The sequence below is a fragment of the Tiliqua scincoides genome, chromosome 5 (genome assembly GCF_035046505.1).
Source record: "Tiliqua scincoides isolate rTilSci1 chromosome 5, rTilSci1.hap2, whole genome shotgun sequence".
In the NCBI taxonomy this organism is placed as follows: domain Eukaryota; kingdom Metazoa; phylum Chordata; class Lepidosauria; order Squamata; family Scincidae; genus Tiliqua; species Tiliqua scincoides.
The window spans coordinates 101,982,166-101,999,536 of record NC_089825.1 but is presented as its reverse complement, the minus strand read 5'-3'; the positions used below and the strand labels follow the sequence as shown (position 1 = coordinate 101,999,536).

At 42.7% G+C, this 17,371-nt stretch overlaps 2 protein-coding genes across 2 annotated transcripts; both read right to left on the bottom strand.

Moving 5' to 3' along the window:
* Window positions 1–4,590: 4,590 nt before the first annotated feature.
* On the bottom strand, window positions 4,591–5,526 carry LOC136652703 (olfactory receptor 1f45-like). The gene has a single exon (XM_066629624.1). The coding sequence runs from the start codon at window positions 5,524–5,526 to the stop codon at window positions 4,591–4,593; it is 936 nt and encodes a 311-aa protein (XP_066485721.1).
* Window positions 5,527–15,907: 10,381 nt separating this feature from the next.
* LOC136652702 (olfactory receptor 6B1-like) lies at window positions 15,908–16,885 on the bottom strand. Its single transcript, XM_066629623.1, has one exon. It carries the CDS (start codon window positions 16,883–16,885, stop codon window positions 15,908–15,910), a length of 978 nt encoding a protein of 325 aa, XP_066485720.1.
* Window positions 16,886–17,371: the final 486 nt, after the last annotated feature.

Below are 17,371 nucleotides of genomic sequence, written 5' to 3'. Positions count from 1 at the left end.
TGAACATGCAACATACACATGCAAACAGGCATGTCACACATCCATACATGTCACAGCAGCATGTGGTCACATAGAAGAGAGGAGGACTGGATAGAACATCCAAGTGGTCTTCTCCCAGACAGCAACAGGAAAAAAATGCACAAGAAAAATCCTTGGATACAATCCAAGACAGATTTTGTTCAGCTCAATATGTTGTGTTCCAGTTTTAATCCAAGTCACCATGTCTAGTATCTATTGGGGTAAGGCAGGCAAATGTGATTTTTACACTTAGGGTGAGAAGGATCGAAGCAGCAGAGTTCATAGTGAGGCACGGTGACCCTTAACCCTAGATTGTAAAGCCATTAGAAGTAAGTTTTAACTGCCTGATTTTATTAAAGGTCTGACTAAAGCACAGAAACACCCAGAATAGTAAAGAGCTACTTGATTTTATTACTAAAGATGCTTGAGCCTCAGAGTCTGAAATGTAACTCAGATAAGCACAGTTTCAAGCAGAAAACCTTGGCAGAGGCAGATGTCTTGGCAAAAGCATTTGCTAAGCCTGTATTTCTGTAGCTTTTATTTTAATGCTTAGAAAGCTGTTTTGCTAGCTGAGACCTTGGGGCCTCAAAGACTTGCGTTGATATATTTTAGAATTTGGAAAAGGGAGTTGCGACTAGGGCAACAAGGAAGATAAGACTCCCCCTTTTCCAGAAGCGCACATCTGCAAAGACGTTGCGATGCCAGGTGCCAAGGCTCACTTGTTTATTCTTCCAAGTTTTCAAAAGAAGGAAAAACACATATGGGGACATAGAATATATAGTCTTTGCCTTAAAGTGTAATCAACATATATAGGGACATATGAAGACATGGTAATTATAGAAGTAAGTCTTAAAGAACCAACATGCTTGATTTTGGGGAAGCCTTAAGAAAACAGACAGAAAGAAGTAACATCCTTATCGGATGGCGACTGATATAATGTCTAGCTAACCTCAGACAGCTGCAGGAGACGAATTTAGAAAAGAATACATTTAATTAGATAAGCAAAGAACATCCTTGAGAATCACATTGCAACTGAAATAGAGAAATGAATGTTAAAGGGGGCTGGTGCAGGGAGAAAACAGTTGACTTGGCATGTAATGTCTGAGTAACTTGCTTGAAGGTAAATGGGAGAAGAATTTCTTAAAAAGAAAGTGTGATGCAGTGAAAGTTTGGCTGGTTTTATGTCAAAATATATGAAAAATCACAAGAAGCTGGCTGAAGCCTTAGCCAGCCACAAAAGGGAAGAGGTCACTTATATACACCACTATAGAGCCCTCAATACCAATGTACTCAAAGTAACTAGTCACAACAGTTATAATAGAATTAAGACATAGAGTAAAACATAAGAACATAAGAACAGCCCCACTGGATCAGGCCATAGGCCCATCTAGTCCAGCTTCCTGTACCTCACAGCGGCCCACCAAATGCCCCACCGCCCTGGTTGGGTCCTGAAGGCCTCACTGAAATGGATACTCACTGATTGGGGCCTAACAATGCCAACAGGTTGTGAGGAGCAAATATTACAGCCCAGTAATACTCAGCAGCCAAATCCTGAGCTGCCAAATGTGAAAGGTTGCCACAGTGTCAAAAATGGCTGCCGTGGCAACTTGAGCACTCTGGGCAGCCTTCGGTAACACATTTGTCCCCTTCCCCTGGGTAAGGAAGGTAGACCTGCAATGGGGCTACTCAGCTCCGCACCATCTATTTAGCCAATACGGGGCTGCGCAATTGGTGTTGAGCTCTGGCGTGTCCCACCCTCACTCACCCCACTCCCTCCCCTCTCCATGGCTTTACCCCACCCTCCACCCACCCTGGAACCCCTCCCCCATGCCCCATCTTACATCTCCGTTGCCCAACACTTCACGTAGAGAACCAGGTGGCAGACCTCCGTCCTTCAACCATCGCTGTGCCAGTGCAGGCTTGTGCTGGGCTATCTCCAGCACTGGGATGGCAGAATGCATCATAGATGTACTTTACGGTGCCGGCACTGTGGATTAGGGCCTAAGTCCCCTCGTGGAGATGCAGCAGTGCCAAAGGGGCACAGGCTGTATCCCATGGGGGAGTTCTAGACCTACAGAGTATAGGCATGGGTCATTCCCAGAATTATCTGGTGATGATCGTGGAACCTTCTGCATGTAAAACGTGTGCTTTACTACTAGCCCAAATATCTATGGTGAGATTTCCCTTTTTTGAAACAAATACAGTACCTACTTCATGTCCCTTTTCCATAGTACAAAGGAACTGTGGAGAATAAGCAAAGTCTCTGTGTCCTGGAGATTGTCACTTGGTTCGGAACAAACACCCTCCTAAAAATGTAGTGAAATTTCCATTCCAATACCAAAAACGCAAAGCCAACAACCAATGCTAAACTTGATTTCACATATTATATTTTATGCTCCCATAGCATAAGTATTGTTTTTAAATAATGACTGCTTGCAGGAAAGGAAAGAAAAAAGCCCATCACATGCAACTTCTCATATATTTGAGAAAACAGAGGGAAATATGCTTTCTGACTACAGGGCCTCCCATTTATCTGCAGGGGTTCCACTCCAGGAACACCCACAGATAAGGAAACCCATGAATAATGAAATCCGTGGGTTTGGAGACCCTGTAATCCTCCAGAGGTGAGGGGACCCTCTGGGAGGTCTTAGAAGGTCATTTCCAGTTTTTTGTGAAAACTGGAAGTGATGTTTTAAGGCCTTAAAGGGCCTTCAGAGAGCCAGGAAGTCCTCTCTGACCCTCTGAAGACCTTTCAAGGCCTTAAAACGTCACTTCCAGTTTTTACCAAAAAGTGGAAGTGACTTTCTAAGACCTCCCACAAGCCTTAGAAGACATTCTGATGTCTATGGAGGCCACACATGGCCTTCCTGACCCTTCGAACACCCTCTGGGAGCTGTGCTCCCCTCGCCTCTGGAAGGTCCATGTGGGTTCAACCCACGAGTTCGGGAACCTGCAGAAGCTGAAATCCTTGGGTTTCAAATTCATGGCTACAGCGGGCCCACTGCATTTATCATAGTAACGTTTTCTGCAGGAGGTCTCCTTTGCTGCCATTCATGATGGGAATTAATTTGCTTGCCTTCTGGGAGCAATAAGCAAAATCTTCATTATGATAAATTAGAGTACGGCAACAACAAAATATAAAAGAGAATTAATGGAACAGTGTTTTAGAATTTTATGCTAAATTCCCGAGGGACAGCAACTCCAAGGACTATGAGTGTGTTTATTTATGCTCGACAAATAGTTGAAGTAACAAATTCCATTCTTTGCATGTGTAATGAGAATTATCCCTCTCCTTTGGCACTATATACAATCAAAGACAAAAAAATGCAATCATTACTGTGTGGATAAAATAGAAAAAAGGGAATATGAGTCAGGTTCCTTGGCCTCTGAGTCGGGCAGCTCAAGCCTACCAAATTTCCCCTGTGCTGATGCAGCTGCACCAGTGAGGGCTACCATGCAACACATGGGGGAATTTAGCAGGCAGAGGTCTTCTTGTGGTAAGGAGACAAAGCCCCAGCTCAGACCTGTGCCAGCAATATCGTTGACCTTTGCCAGTGGATGAGGCCCAGGAAGGGGATAGGATATGGCACACGCTGGTGCCCCTCATCCTGCCCCCTTCCACGCCTTTTCTGCCCAGACCCACCTATGTCACTGCCTTTCTCACCCCTATTCTCTTCTTCTTCCTCCTCTCACCCTGAACATCTCTCTGGGCTGTTCCTACCTGCTCTGACGGGATTGAAGGTGCACCATTGCAAAATGCTTTATGGCACTTTTTTTATGGCTTGCACTGGTGGAGCCCACATTCTGATGGCATAATGCAAGCATGGGATTGAGCCAAAAACCATACTTAAGAGTAGAATGTTTTAATAGTTCAGCATTATGTCTGCATATTGAACCACCCAAGTATTTGGGAGTGAAATCATGGTTTGAAGGGAGTTTGAAAACCATGGGTTGAGTATACTATCTGCACCAAGCAGATCCATGATTAAGGCCATTTCCTCAACTTCCTAGCCTCTGCTTGCAAGATGACCAACACAATACACATCCCTTTTTGCATGCCCTCTGGGGCCATGAGACCCAAAATATAAAAAAGGGACAACAATTCTAAAATCATTGGTTAGTATCAGTCTCAAGATAGGCACTACTGTGAAATAAATAGAAATTAAATTTAGCTTGACTACTCCTTTAAATTGGAGCACAGCCTGATCCTGTGGAGTACAGTACATGTGTTCAAAGAATTGGAGAAAATAACAGCTTAGTAAAGGAGCACCATTTGTAACAATGACTAGCTCTAGGTTACCTAACTTCTTGTAGTGAACCATATACATCAGTGATTTTCAACGTTTTTTGTCTCAGGGCACACTGACAAGGCACTAAAATTGTCAAGGCATACCATCAGGTTTTTGACAATTGACAAGGCAAACCATGCTGCTAGTGGGCAGCTCACATCCCCCAACGGCCCTACTAAGAAATGACCTTTCCCCAGATTCCTGTGGCACACCTGTGGACTATTTATGGCACAAGTTGTTGAAAATGGTTGGTGTACGTTATGACACCTTTAGTCTGATGTTTTTATGTCTGACTTCTACCTAAAAGAAGACATGCGAGGGCTTTCTTCACCTCTTTATTTCTCAGGCTATATATAAGAGGGTTGACCAAAGGAGTCAAAATAGTGTAAGCAACAGAGAAGATTTTGTTGAGTTCCTTCAGCCTGTCTGTATGTGGTAAGGCGTACACAATCACAACACTCCCATAGTAGAGAGTAACCACAAAGAGATGAGAGGAGCAGGTGGAGAAAGTCTTCTGCTTCCCTGTAGTGGATGCAATTTGCAGGATAGCCCGAATGATAAGAACATACGATATCAGAGTAAACATAAATGGGGGAAATGTGAATACAGAGGCCACTATATATATCACCATTTTCATCACATGAGTGTCACTGCAAGACAAGTCGATTATGGGAAAACTATCACAAAAGAAATGGTCAATTTCATTTGGCCCACAAAAATCCAGTTGGGACATGTTGGCTATCGTTAGAGTACTTCCTAGGAAACCATTGACCCAAGATACAATGACCATCAGAAGGCAGAATCTGCCGTTCATCTTTGTATTGTAATGCAAAGGTTTGCATATTGCCAAGTAGCGGTCATAGGACATGACAGACAGGAGGTAACATTCGACAGCTAAGAAAGCCCCAACAAAATAATGTTGCACCAAGCAAACATTGACAGATATTACGTAGTTCCCAGATATGAAACTGGCTAGAATCCTTGGCAAAAGCGTAGAGCTGTAACAGATTTCTAAGCAGGACAGATTACCCAGGAAGAAATACATTGGGGTATGAAGGTGCTTGTCGTATGCAACAAGTAGAGCAATGAGAAAATTCCCTGTTATTGTCAGAAGGTAAATAAGCAAGAAGAGCAGGAATAAAGCAGCTTTTCTTTCTTGAAGATCTCCAAATCCCAGCAGGATGAATTCACTGGTCTGTGATTGATTTTTGGATTCCATCCCTTCAATTGATCTCATTCATTTGGTTTCTCTTTCACAACAGCACAGAGTGTGGAACTATGGAGTTTCTTCAAGAATAATGGAGAATCAATTTTGTATATATTGATGATTCTGTATCACAAGGAATAAATTGGAAGGAATGCTAGATTAAAGCTTACTATTTATTTAACGATGTCTGACAGCAAATGTTCAGCTGTTTCTACTTCTATTTCATTTTCTACCTCTACTAACATGACTTCAGTTTTGAATTTTAAGATACCCTTATGTGAAAATCAGGTTTTAACTATTTTAACCAATATCTACCTTGGCTGACAGTTAGGTTGAAGATTGTTTTCACTAAGAATAATTAAAATGAGAAGTATGCACTAACGATCCACGTTGACTGAGAGGTTGAAGATTGTTTTCACTAAGAATATATTTGGCTATGATTATGTTCTGACTGAACAAAATGAGAAGTAGGCACCAACTATCCAATTTCTATAAGGCAATGATGAATGATATTGAATGCCTTTATGTTAGCGGTTCTCAAACTGGTGGGTCGCGACCCACCAGTTTGTGTAACGCTTCCCCCGTCCCTTGAAGGGGTGGGGGAAGGGGGAGGCAGTGACACAATCCCCAGGATCGCATCACTAAGGGGGGTGAGGGAGGGTGCTTTCCACTTACTCTGAACAATGTAGGGCTGCACAAGGCTGCAGGAGGTGCGAACCCCTCCCCAACTCTTGGAATCTTCAATAAAAGCAGGTGCAAAGCACTTCCATTTTGCAGGAGGTGCTTTGCGCCCGCTTTTATTGCAGATTCCAAGAGTCAGGGAGCACTGCGGAGGGCTGCACAGGGCTCCCCGCACCTCCTGCTGCCCTACATTGTTCAAAGTAAGTGGAAAGCACCCCCCTCGCCCCACTTAGCCCCCCCCCCCCACAAGAACTACTGAGGGAGTAAAGCTCCCTCAAATTTTGAGAAACGCTGCTCTATGTCACACATTCTTAAAGTCGGTAATATCAAATCATTTTTTGTTTTTTTAAGGAAGAAAATCAAAATTTTCAACACCATTCAGTGTGGAATGATGTGAATAAAGAACATAACATAAGAACATAAGAATAGCCCCACTGGGTCAGGCCATAGGCCCATCTCTACCTTGCATACCTCTACCTTGGGGATACTGGGAGATATACTATTTATTTATATTTTTATGCATCGACTTTCAAAGCAGCCTAGAGGGCATTTGTTGACTCTCATCAATGAATGAAAACCACTTGTCATAACAGATACATTGCAGTCTTAACTTTTGACAGTCATGTAGACTTTAACATGTAAGAACATTTGTCCCAATATAATGTTAATACTGCAGTCTCTTTTCAGATGCACCCGCAACCATTCCGCACTGATATCCAAAATGGAGTTTTAATACTATTTTAAAAGGTTTTACATCAATTTTCAGATTTTCAGTACACAATTTGCATTAAATTTCCTGGCATTTTTAATATCTTTGAATATCTAAAATGTGAATTTCTTGGGGATTCTCTGAAATAAATAAATAAATAAATAAATACTACTAGAATCCTTCTCCCCCAGTTGTGATGTTCTTCAGTATCTAGAAAAGGAATTGCAACCCGAAAGACAGCCAAATAATCTTTAAAATACCTCCATGTCATATAGGAAATGTCTAATGACATAAAACAAAGATTTCCTTCCACCTAGGAAATCATATCACTTCCAACCCAAAAGACTATATTCAACAGTACCTGTTAAGTTTGGGGATGTATGCATTTTCGAAGTCTGCCTCCCCTCTGTTAAATAGACTCTTCACACAATAAACTGCTTCGTTCTTCACCCATAGGATTAACAGTCAAAAAAGATCCTAACCTCAGTTACTGATCTCCAATATGGAGATGTTTGTTCATCCTCTCTATTCTTACTATATTGCTGGAGAAAAGCTCAATGAGTCAGCTACTACAGCTGAAGACAATGTAGTTGGTAGCAGCATGTTCCATCCTTTATAGAGGATGAGGTGTTTTTTTCCTCCCTCTTGACAGGGGCCTTGAGGACAGGAGACTAGTCATGAAACTCAGTGGGAAGAAACTCCATGGAGAAACCAAAGCTATCTAGTTAATTGCCTGAACGCATAATAGAATTACACTATTGTAAAGGTCTCAAACTTTACTGCACCTGACAATTTCACCCTCAGTGCAATCAAGGAACATGATCAATCCGCAAGAGGAATAAACAGATTTCTCCATTCAAATCCTTTATTTTTCTATGGTTTCAATCGATCCCGCATTCTATTGCCCAGGTACCCTCCCCCAAAGATGATATAAGACAAGATCAGCTTTTGGTATGAAATGAGTCAGTTTTGTTGGTATGAAACAAGTCACGACTTCACCTCCAGATCCACCCCCTCTTACAGCCTCCCCACTTTCTGTTCCTCCCCCTCCCCACCAGGTTTTGCCCCTCCCCACCACTGTTTTGCCCTTCCCGTACCCCTCCCACCTTCCCCACTGGCTTACCTGCTCTGGCAAGCAGCAGTCTGGTGGTCAGCAGTCTGATGACAAGCACAGGAAAGCTCCAGCCTTCCCATAGGCACTTGGGCAGCATGCTACTCAACCAACATCAGAACAGGCTTTACGGCTGCTTTTCTGCAGCCCGCACTGGCAGAACACGCATTCCGCTAGTGGGTCAGCCCAACAGGATTGGGTTGCAAAACACTGAAATACACATTGAAATGGATACAATACTGCAAAGAAGGAATCTTGGTGTGGGCCAGGTGGCAGGCCCAATGGTTGCTTGGGAACTTCCCTGGTGTCATGACGTTGTCCTCTGGGCTGCTGAAGGAGGAAGAAGTGCCTGCTTGGTCACCTCTTCTTCTCTCCTATTATTAACAGTATTAACAGTATTTATATACCGCTTTTCAACTGAACGTTCACAAAGCGGTTTACAGAGAAAAATCAAATAACTAAATGGCTCCCTGTCCCAAAAGGGCTCACAATCTAAAAAGATGCCAAGGAATACCAGCAGACAGCCACTAGAACAGACAGTGCTGGGGTGAGGTGGGCCAGTTACTCTCCCCCTGCTAAAAAAAGGAGCACCCACTTGAAAAAGTGCCTCTTACCCTATCAGAGTCTGGAGTCACATTTTGATTCTAGATTTTTGTAGCTCTAGATGAGACTTGCATGTGCATGTGGACTTGGGGCATCAAGGGTCAGATCTGAGCCTGCAGGAGCAAGTGAGCCATCGACCAGTGGCCAGGCTGCTCAACCTCTCATGCCCCTATAGTGCTTTGTAAATTCATCCTTCTGCTAAACATGTTTTCTGATGAGATTGGTATTGTTTACATGTTTCATGACCATATTAACATAAAACAATCTCAGGGTCATCCGTAACTAACAGTATTTGGAGGAGAAAAGGAGATGGTCTCTAGCAGTAATGGGGAACACAAATACTTGTGTCCAAAGTTCCAAAGTACAGAGTTGTTCTTCAAAGCTCCCTAAGTTCTTCAAATGTTACATGAGGCAAGGCAGGAATGTGGCAACCATCCTGAAGACAGGAACCTTTACTGAAAGGGGAAGAAGTGGAAAGATAATTAGGACCTGCTGCAGTTTATGTTTAATGTTCGGTTGTGGCCTGTTTATAATGCAAAATCTTTGTCTTCTATCTTTTTGGAGTAAGTGGTCAATTATCCCCATTATTACTATCTTACTTACTTACTTATTATTTGTTTGTTTGTTTTTCACATTTTTATACTGCCCTTCCTTCAGGGCAGTACATTCCCTCCCTTTTATTCTCACAACAACCCCATGATGTAGGTTAGGCTGAGAGATAGCGACTGGCCCAAGTTCAGCCAGGATTCTTCATGACTGAGTGGGGATTTGAACCTGTATCTTCCAGGTCTAACTCCAATACCAGAACCACTACACCATCCTGGCTCTTATAAGAGGGTCAGGAGGGTTAGGTAGAGGAAAATTGTGTATAGTCGGCACTGCCTGAAATCAGAAACAATTGATACTGTCTCTTTAAAAACTAAAATCACTCTATAAGACACGTGCAAGATGACTCAGGAAACAGCAGATGCATTTGCTCATCTCATGCTCACTCTGGTGCCTGTATTTAGTAAGTGGAAAGGCAGGCAAAATGACACTTACTATTCAAACTGTTTTTCTCTCTGTTTTTGTCTGTCAAGCAAATAACAGGTGGGGCCTCTTTATCCATGGATTCAGCATCTGTGGATTTACCCCACCATGAATGCCGAATGAGAAGTCATCTGCAAACCTCTAGGGGCTATTCTGAGCCTCAGAGAGGCTGTGCAAGGTGGTGTGCAGCCTCTCTGAGGCTCAGAACTGCTCCAGATGCAACTGGAGCAAGACTCCAGTTGTGTTCAAATGTGGGCTCTGAAAACTGCAGATTTCATTATCCATGGTTTTCAGCATCTGTGGGGGATTCAGGAACGGAAGCCCTGTGGATAAACAGGCTCCAACTATATACTTGAATCTACACAAGTAAAATATCGGTAACATGCAGGTCAATTATATATCAATATTTTCATTCTTCTTATATTTTAACTCATCTAAAACATGACAGAAAGTAAATATTTCACCCTTACTTCTGTTGAAGGGGGGGCATTTCACCTACTGTTCTGTCGCCCTCAAACCCCCAAAGGCAGTGAGAGGTTCATTGCCAAGCATGCCCGATCCCCTCCAACTGAATACACCAAGGGAAGGTTTGGCAGAAACTGCTTCTTTATTGCTGGTAGCAAAGCAAGGCTGCACGGAGGTAGTAGGCTCAGTTCAGTTCAGCAATTTTCAGCTGGGCGCAGTCAGCCTTTTATACAAAGTTCAAAGCGATATGTTCAACAGACAAAAAGTGCAGTAAATTTCCATCTCTGCCTCACTCAAGCTCCCCCTTTACTCCTCCTGCTGGTTGCTGCTCTTGCAAGATAACGCAGACAAGTTCTGTGTGGTCTTCAAGGACCAAGATACAGGGGAACTGGAACTAAAAGCACAGAGTGAAGGCAAAAGGTTTGCAAGCTGGCTCTTGATGCTATGTTATCGCTATAACAAAGACACTGGGTGAGGGGTGGCACACAGCTTTTTGCTAACAATTATATTAAGACCAGAAGCAGAGTCACTGAGCTGACGTTAAAAATGGTGTTACTTTGGCCAGAGTGCAGTGAGAGCTCTGGGCTCATGGCATCCGTTTATCATCATTTATCCTAGAAGTGGTGTAAGCACTTTTATGATATAGATCACAATTCTATTTACCTACAGTGGTGATTTTTTTTTTTTTTAGGTGGGATTTTACACCACATTTCCCCAATTAATGTCCTTTGAAATTATCTTTGTCACATGTCACAGCAATAAATGGCAAATAACAGGACCTCTTAAGAGTGGTAAGGGCTTGATTTGGCAGGTCTTTCTGTGGGTTCCACAAAACATAGGGATTTGATTCTGATGAAGGACTTTTTCACTTCCTTATTTCTCAGGCTGTATATAAGAGGATTGACCAGAGGGGTTAGAAGTGTGTAAACAACAGAAAAGACTTTGTTGAGTACTCTTAGCTGGCTGGTAGAAGAATGATAATGTTCCCAGCCATAGTCAGAAGGTAGATAAGCAGAAACATCATAGATAAAACAGTATTCATTTCATGGACTTCTCCAAAGCCCAGCAGGATAAATTCATGAATTTGTGTTATATTTTGGGATCCCATATATTCAGGGTATCTTTCAATGTACAACATCAGTGTGAATCGATGTGGACTTTTCCATTCTAGATAAAATGAAAAACATGTTTTATTTATTTAGGTCACATTCTTAAGTACCATTTAAACCATCCAAAATCCACCTAGTATGAGTGTTGTCTTAATGTTGCAGCTGCTTCCACCAGTGTTGGTGCTGTAATTACAATTTATCTTTTCAAGATCTTTTCAAGGTCATACCCAACTTTCAGTTGCTAAAATCAAATATTGCTGCTGAGATGCTATGCTACATTCGTGCTGCAACAATCAGAGATATAACTTGATTATTTCGAGGAGTAAAACACACATTTTGATTCTGTTCCTTACCACTTCATGAGACAACCTTGCAGTGGCACTTTCTCCAACCATAGCACTTACTATTTTGCAGTAATATCAACTATGGTCACCTAAAGCTGTGAACTCATCGTTTAGTTCCTGTGAGTGATAATTGGTATGTTTAAATCCACCTCAATCTCAGTTTAAATCCACCTTCAGTTTTTAAACTAGGATTTTAAAAACCTCAATAAATCAGGAATTACAGTTACAGTTATTTGTTTTCTCAGTTACTGATTTTGGCTAATACAGCCAAGATAGCAGAATGGATCGTTTGTTAATATTAACGTTTTGATCCTTTAATGGATTTCAGTACCAATTTTTAAAAATTATTTATACAGAGTGAAATAGAATTTCTTCCACATTTTGTATATTTCCATGTCATGAAGTTCACGAATAAACTGAATACTAGCAGAATAACCTTTTTCACCATAAGCGCCAGCAATATATAATTGTGAATTTGACTTTAAACTAGTAAATTTTATCATTGTCCCGCAAATTACATTTACTATTACTTACTATAGGTAGATCTCATGTATGCATCTAATGGCTTATCTTAGTAAGAATGAATTTTCTCTAAGACAAGGGTCTCTAAACTTTTCTGCCAAAGGGCCACATCAGATATCTGGCACAATGTCGAGGGCCAGGAAAAAAAAAATTAAATAAAAATAAATACATTAGAGATGGAACTTAGATGAATGAATGGGCTCAAATGTGCAGGATTTCTCCAAGCACCAACACAGCCCAAGAAATAAAGCACACACTTAAATGGACCCCCATTCCCCCACTCCACAAACACAACTCTGGTTATAATAATAATAATAATAATAATAATAATAATAATAATAATAATAATAATAATAATAATAACAACAACAACAACAATATTTGGTCAACTGGGCCAGAGGCTCTTGGGGGATCAGAGGCTGGCCGTGGGCTGGACAGAGGCTCGCCACAGGTCGCATCTGGCCCCCCGGGCTGGGTTTTGGAGATCCCTGCTCTAAGAGAAAACAATTGCACTTCCACGCAGCTGTTTCCAATGCAGCTTTATGTATTCATAGAATTTTATAATGCTACAATGTTACTTTAGAAGTAGGCTACCGCACGAATGCCAGGTGCAAGGGAGGGCACCAGGATGCAGTTCTCGTGTTGTCTTGTGCTCCTTGAGGCATCTGGTGGGTCACTGTGAGATACAGGAAGCTGGACTGGATGGCCTCTGGCCTTATCCAGCGGGGTTCTTCTTAAGTTCTGATGTACAATGATGCCTGAGTTTGGTTGTGCATTCTCTGTGAAATGAATTCATTCCAGATTTTCTTTTATCATGAAATAGACGGGTCAACAAACTTGAAAGAAAATTTGTCATTAACACATACCAAATCTAATTCTCCCTTGTCATGATGCCCTTGCTGTAGAAATTAATGAGTCTCAATGAGAAAGTTAGAGAAGAGATCAAGGGAATTCACAGGAAAATGAAAATTGCCAAGGGAATATGACTACACGAGAAATATACACTTAGTGCCTCGGTATCCGTGGGGGATCCATTCCTGGTCTGCCCCCAACTGTAGGACGCAGCAATGGCACAGCTATGTCAGAGTTGAAAAGTTGGTTAGAATTTATTTTTAGTATTTTTATTTACCTTGTTGTCAGCCCAATCCTATGCATGTCTACTCAGAAGCAAGTCCCATTAGAGTCAATGGGGTTTACTCCCAGGAAAGTATGGATAGGATTGGGCTGTGTGTTTTTAAGGTGTAAGTCTTAGGAGGATGTTTGGCAGGGAAAAGAGAGATAGAATCCCACAATGCTGGTCTGCCACTGAGATCCATCCTCTTCTGCCTCAAATCTCCCTCCTGCCCACGCTGCTCCCTTTCCTTCTTGTCTCCTGATCCTCCCCTGCTCTTCCACAAATTGCCCCCGCCATCATCCTACCTGTTCAATAATGGCCTGGTGAGCCATTGGTGTGTGCATAGCCATTGGTCTCTGCCCATTTGCACTGGCAGTTCCACAGAGCACAACAGCCTAAACTTTGCTTTATTATGGACATTGGTTTTTGTTTTCTTATTCTGTTTGACATCTATGATCATGGACCGTGGTCTTTTTGGGTTTGAGCCAAGCTTTACTTTATTACTATTTCATTATATTTTGACACCATCCTTCCTTCAAGGAACTGCATAGCATATGCTCCTTCTCATATGTCCTCAAAAGAGTCCTATGATATAGGTAAGGATGAGAGAAGGGGACTGGCCCAAGGTTCCCCTGTGAAGTTTGTGGGTTACCAGAGATGTGTACATGCTTGAACCGGTTGAACGTATATACTATAATCAGAATACCAAATTGGCTCTCACAGATAATCTACACTTCCCTTATCACATGAGCATCTGAGAAAGTATATGGGTCCTCTGCAAAGAAAGTGAATCTAGATTAAGTATATGCAACATTCATGTGTGTGAATCCTTACTAATTTGTCCCATGGATTTCAAGGGAGCATTGGTGGTATTTGCTTTCTGTTTTCATCTTCCTTTTAGAAACCAAAACGTATGCCATGTATTCAGGGAAAGTAATTCCTGGGAGAAGGCCAGCTAACCGAGGGGAGTGGTGCCTTCTGATCATGCGTGCACCCCTTCCTGCTCCCCACTTTTCCTAGATCAATAGTTGAATGGGGATAAACCTTGGTAGTTTGTATCTGCTGCACCATCCCAGGCTAGGAGACTCCCTTCCAAGAGGGCACTGAATCCCAGACATTCTTATTAGTGCATTGTTGGAGATGCTCTAAGCACTCGTTGGAGATACTCTAAGAGGATTTCCTGCCTAAGGCGGGGGTGGTGGTGGTGGTGGTGGTGGACTAGATGACCTATTAGGTCCCTTCCAACTCTATGACTCTATGATTTTTGCCTGACCCACAGGTGTACACATTTGATCCTTATTATGTATATGCAACATTGGGCAGAAATGGCTTAAATGTCAAACCCACGGTAGCATCTGCAGGGTAAAGATACATGAAACTCCACTGAAATATCAAAGAACGTGGACCAGGTAGACTGATGGTCAAAGTGTAACTACTTTATTAAAAGTCTAAAAGGAAAAAAAAAGGAATAAAACGTCATGGGGAAAGAAAGAGGGGCAGTAAAAGTACAAGCAGCTGATGACAAATGCCTGAGCTTGGCTGCTTGGCTAAAGCACAAAGTAAAATGTTCTGCAAATGGATAGAGTAATCATTAAAGTCCAGCAGATGGTGCTGGGCTGCTACTCAAAGTGTCAGCCCACAAGCCCCTCCAACATATTGCTGTGTTAAACCCAGGGAAGTTTGCACACTGGCTGGAGTCATTAGCACATTGCAATCTAGCTAGATGCACCATAGCTTAAGCTACTTACATCAATCAAAAAATACCCAGTCATTGGACTCAGGGATGAGCAACTGAGCTCTTCTCTGAGCTCCCAGTGAGCTATCCTGTGGGCTGAGAAATACATAATTTTGCTTTGATTATGTCATCAACAGCACAATCATATCTTGCGCTGGAACAGGCAAGCCAGGAGGCCTGCGTTGTATCCAGTGCAAGACAGGACTTCAAAGTGGTTGAGCCGAAGATAAGAGGAAACTCTTCCCCTTATCCCCCCCCCCCCGGTAAGCCACTGCAGCCCCTATGGGTCTCCTTGGACTTGTGTCCTCTCCTGAGGTTGCCCAAGTCTGAGGAGAGAGGAGTGGCTTGAAGCCACTCCGTGCTGCTCAGGAATGGGGTGTGGGATCTGCCAAGTTCCAGGTCCCCCAACTGCCAGGTCCCAGCCCCTTCCTGCTCCCCACCCACCCCTGGGACCATCCTCCGCCGGCCCTTCCCCTGCCCCAGAATGCCTCCCTCCCACCTCCTTCTTTTTCCTCATGCTATCTCACAAATTGTTTTCACACTTTGAAGAGAGCTGGAAAAGCAGTTTGTATAATGGCAGAAGCATCTGTCACTGAAAAAGATTTCACTGGGCCAGTGGCGTATCTAAGGTATAGCAGATAGGGCACGTGCCCTGAGTGCCACTTGAAAGGGGGCACAACTGAGCAGCAGCTTCTTGGCATCCACCAAGCCACTGCAAACCTCCAAGCACAGTGCTGTGCTTGGGGGCATGCAGTGGTTTGGCAGAAGTCAAAGGTCAGTTAGGAAGCTGCTGGAGAAGGAACCGCATCCAGAAGTAATGTCATGACATGATCGTCCCCGGCAGTCCTGCCCCTGGAAATGCCGCTGCACTGGGCCCTCCAAGCCGCTCTCGGATGTGAGCCTATGTTTTCATAAGTTTCCTTGAAAATGTTTCGTTTCCTTTCAAACTGACCGGTGTCTTCTGCAGAATCCTACTTTTTATGGTTCATAACCTGAGCTTGGACCCATGCTACAATTGCAGACTTCTGAAGAGACTCCCTTACATCTTTATTTCTCAGACTGTATATGAGAGGGTTGACCAGAGGTGTTAGGATTGTGTAAAAGGCAGAAAAAGCTTTGTTCAATTCTCTAAGATTGGTAGAGTCTGGCAAGGCATACACGGCAGCTATTGTGCCATAGAAAATGGTGACCACAATGAGGTGCGAGGAGCAAGTGGAAAAGGCCTTTTGCCTCCCCGTAATGGATGGAATTTTTAGGATGGCAGTGATGATGGATATATATGACATTAACGTTAGTGTAAATGGAGGGAGGGTGAATAGAGACACAAAGATCAAGATCAAGATTCTTAAAAAAAGTGTGTGGCTGCAAGACAGTTGCATAATTGGAAAGGTGTCACAAAAGAAATGGTCGATCTCATTGGGACCACAGAAGACTAACTGTGACATTAATACAATTGTCGTAGTACTGGCTAGAAATCCCGTCATCCAAGATCCAGCTGCCAGTTGGAGACATAACTTTCCATTCATAAGGGATGTATAATGAAGAGGTTTGCAGATGGCCAGATACCGATCATAGGACATGGCCGAAAGAAGATAACACTCAACAGCCGCTAGGTAGGCAAAAAAATAATGTTGCACAAAACAACCAGAGACAGAAATAGTTTTGTTTCCAGTGAGGAAACTAGTCAGCATTCTGGGCAAAATGGCTGAACTGTAAAAGGTCTCCAAGCAGGAAAGATTCCCCAGGAAGAAGTACATGGGAGTGTGAAGGTGTCGATCGGCCACCACCAACACAATAATGAGGACGTTTCCAGTTATGGTCATCACATAGATCACGAAGAAGACCAAAAACAGAATTATCTTCATGTTCTGAAGATGCTTAAATCCAAGCAGGATGAATTCCTGGATGACCGTTTGATTTTTCAGTTCTGGGATTTCAACTTCTTGCATCTGTTGAAAATAACATTACAGAGCACTTTCATCGCTATATGTATTAGAGTTAAATTTCCAGCTTACAGTCTTGTCAAGCCAGTTCTTTGTTGCTCTTTGTCAGGACTCCATAAAACTGCAATAATTATACTTACAAAGTTTTGTGTGAAGCCAGAAGGATGGGTTACATTCAAAGGTTCCTTCCATCTTCCATAGGAAGAACTCATTCATCCAAGGCCTGTTACACACACACACACACACACACACACACACACACACACACACACACACACACCCCTACCTGGTGAAAATAGTTTACCTAAACTCTTTTAGGGATGTTACATGGAATCATAGAATGTTAGATTTGAAGTTACCTGCCATTCTCCTATGTAATGGCCTTTCAAATACATGAAGACAGCTGTCCTATCTCTCCTTAGCTTTCTCTTATCCAGGCTAAAATCAACATTATTCAACCATAGCAGTTTCCTGAACTGTGCATTGAGACCC

Excerpts from the sequence above, each read along its gene's own strand:
- LOC136652703 (XM_066629624.1), bottom strand. The coding sequence starts at position 5,526 with ATGGAATCCAAAAATCAATCACAGACCAGTGAATTCATCCTGCTGGGA.
- LOC136652702 (XM_066629623.1), bottom strand. The coding sequence starts at position 16,885 with ATGCAAGAAGTTGAAATCCCAGAACTGAAAAATCAAACGGTCATCCAG.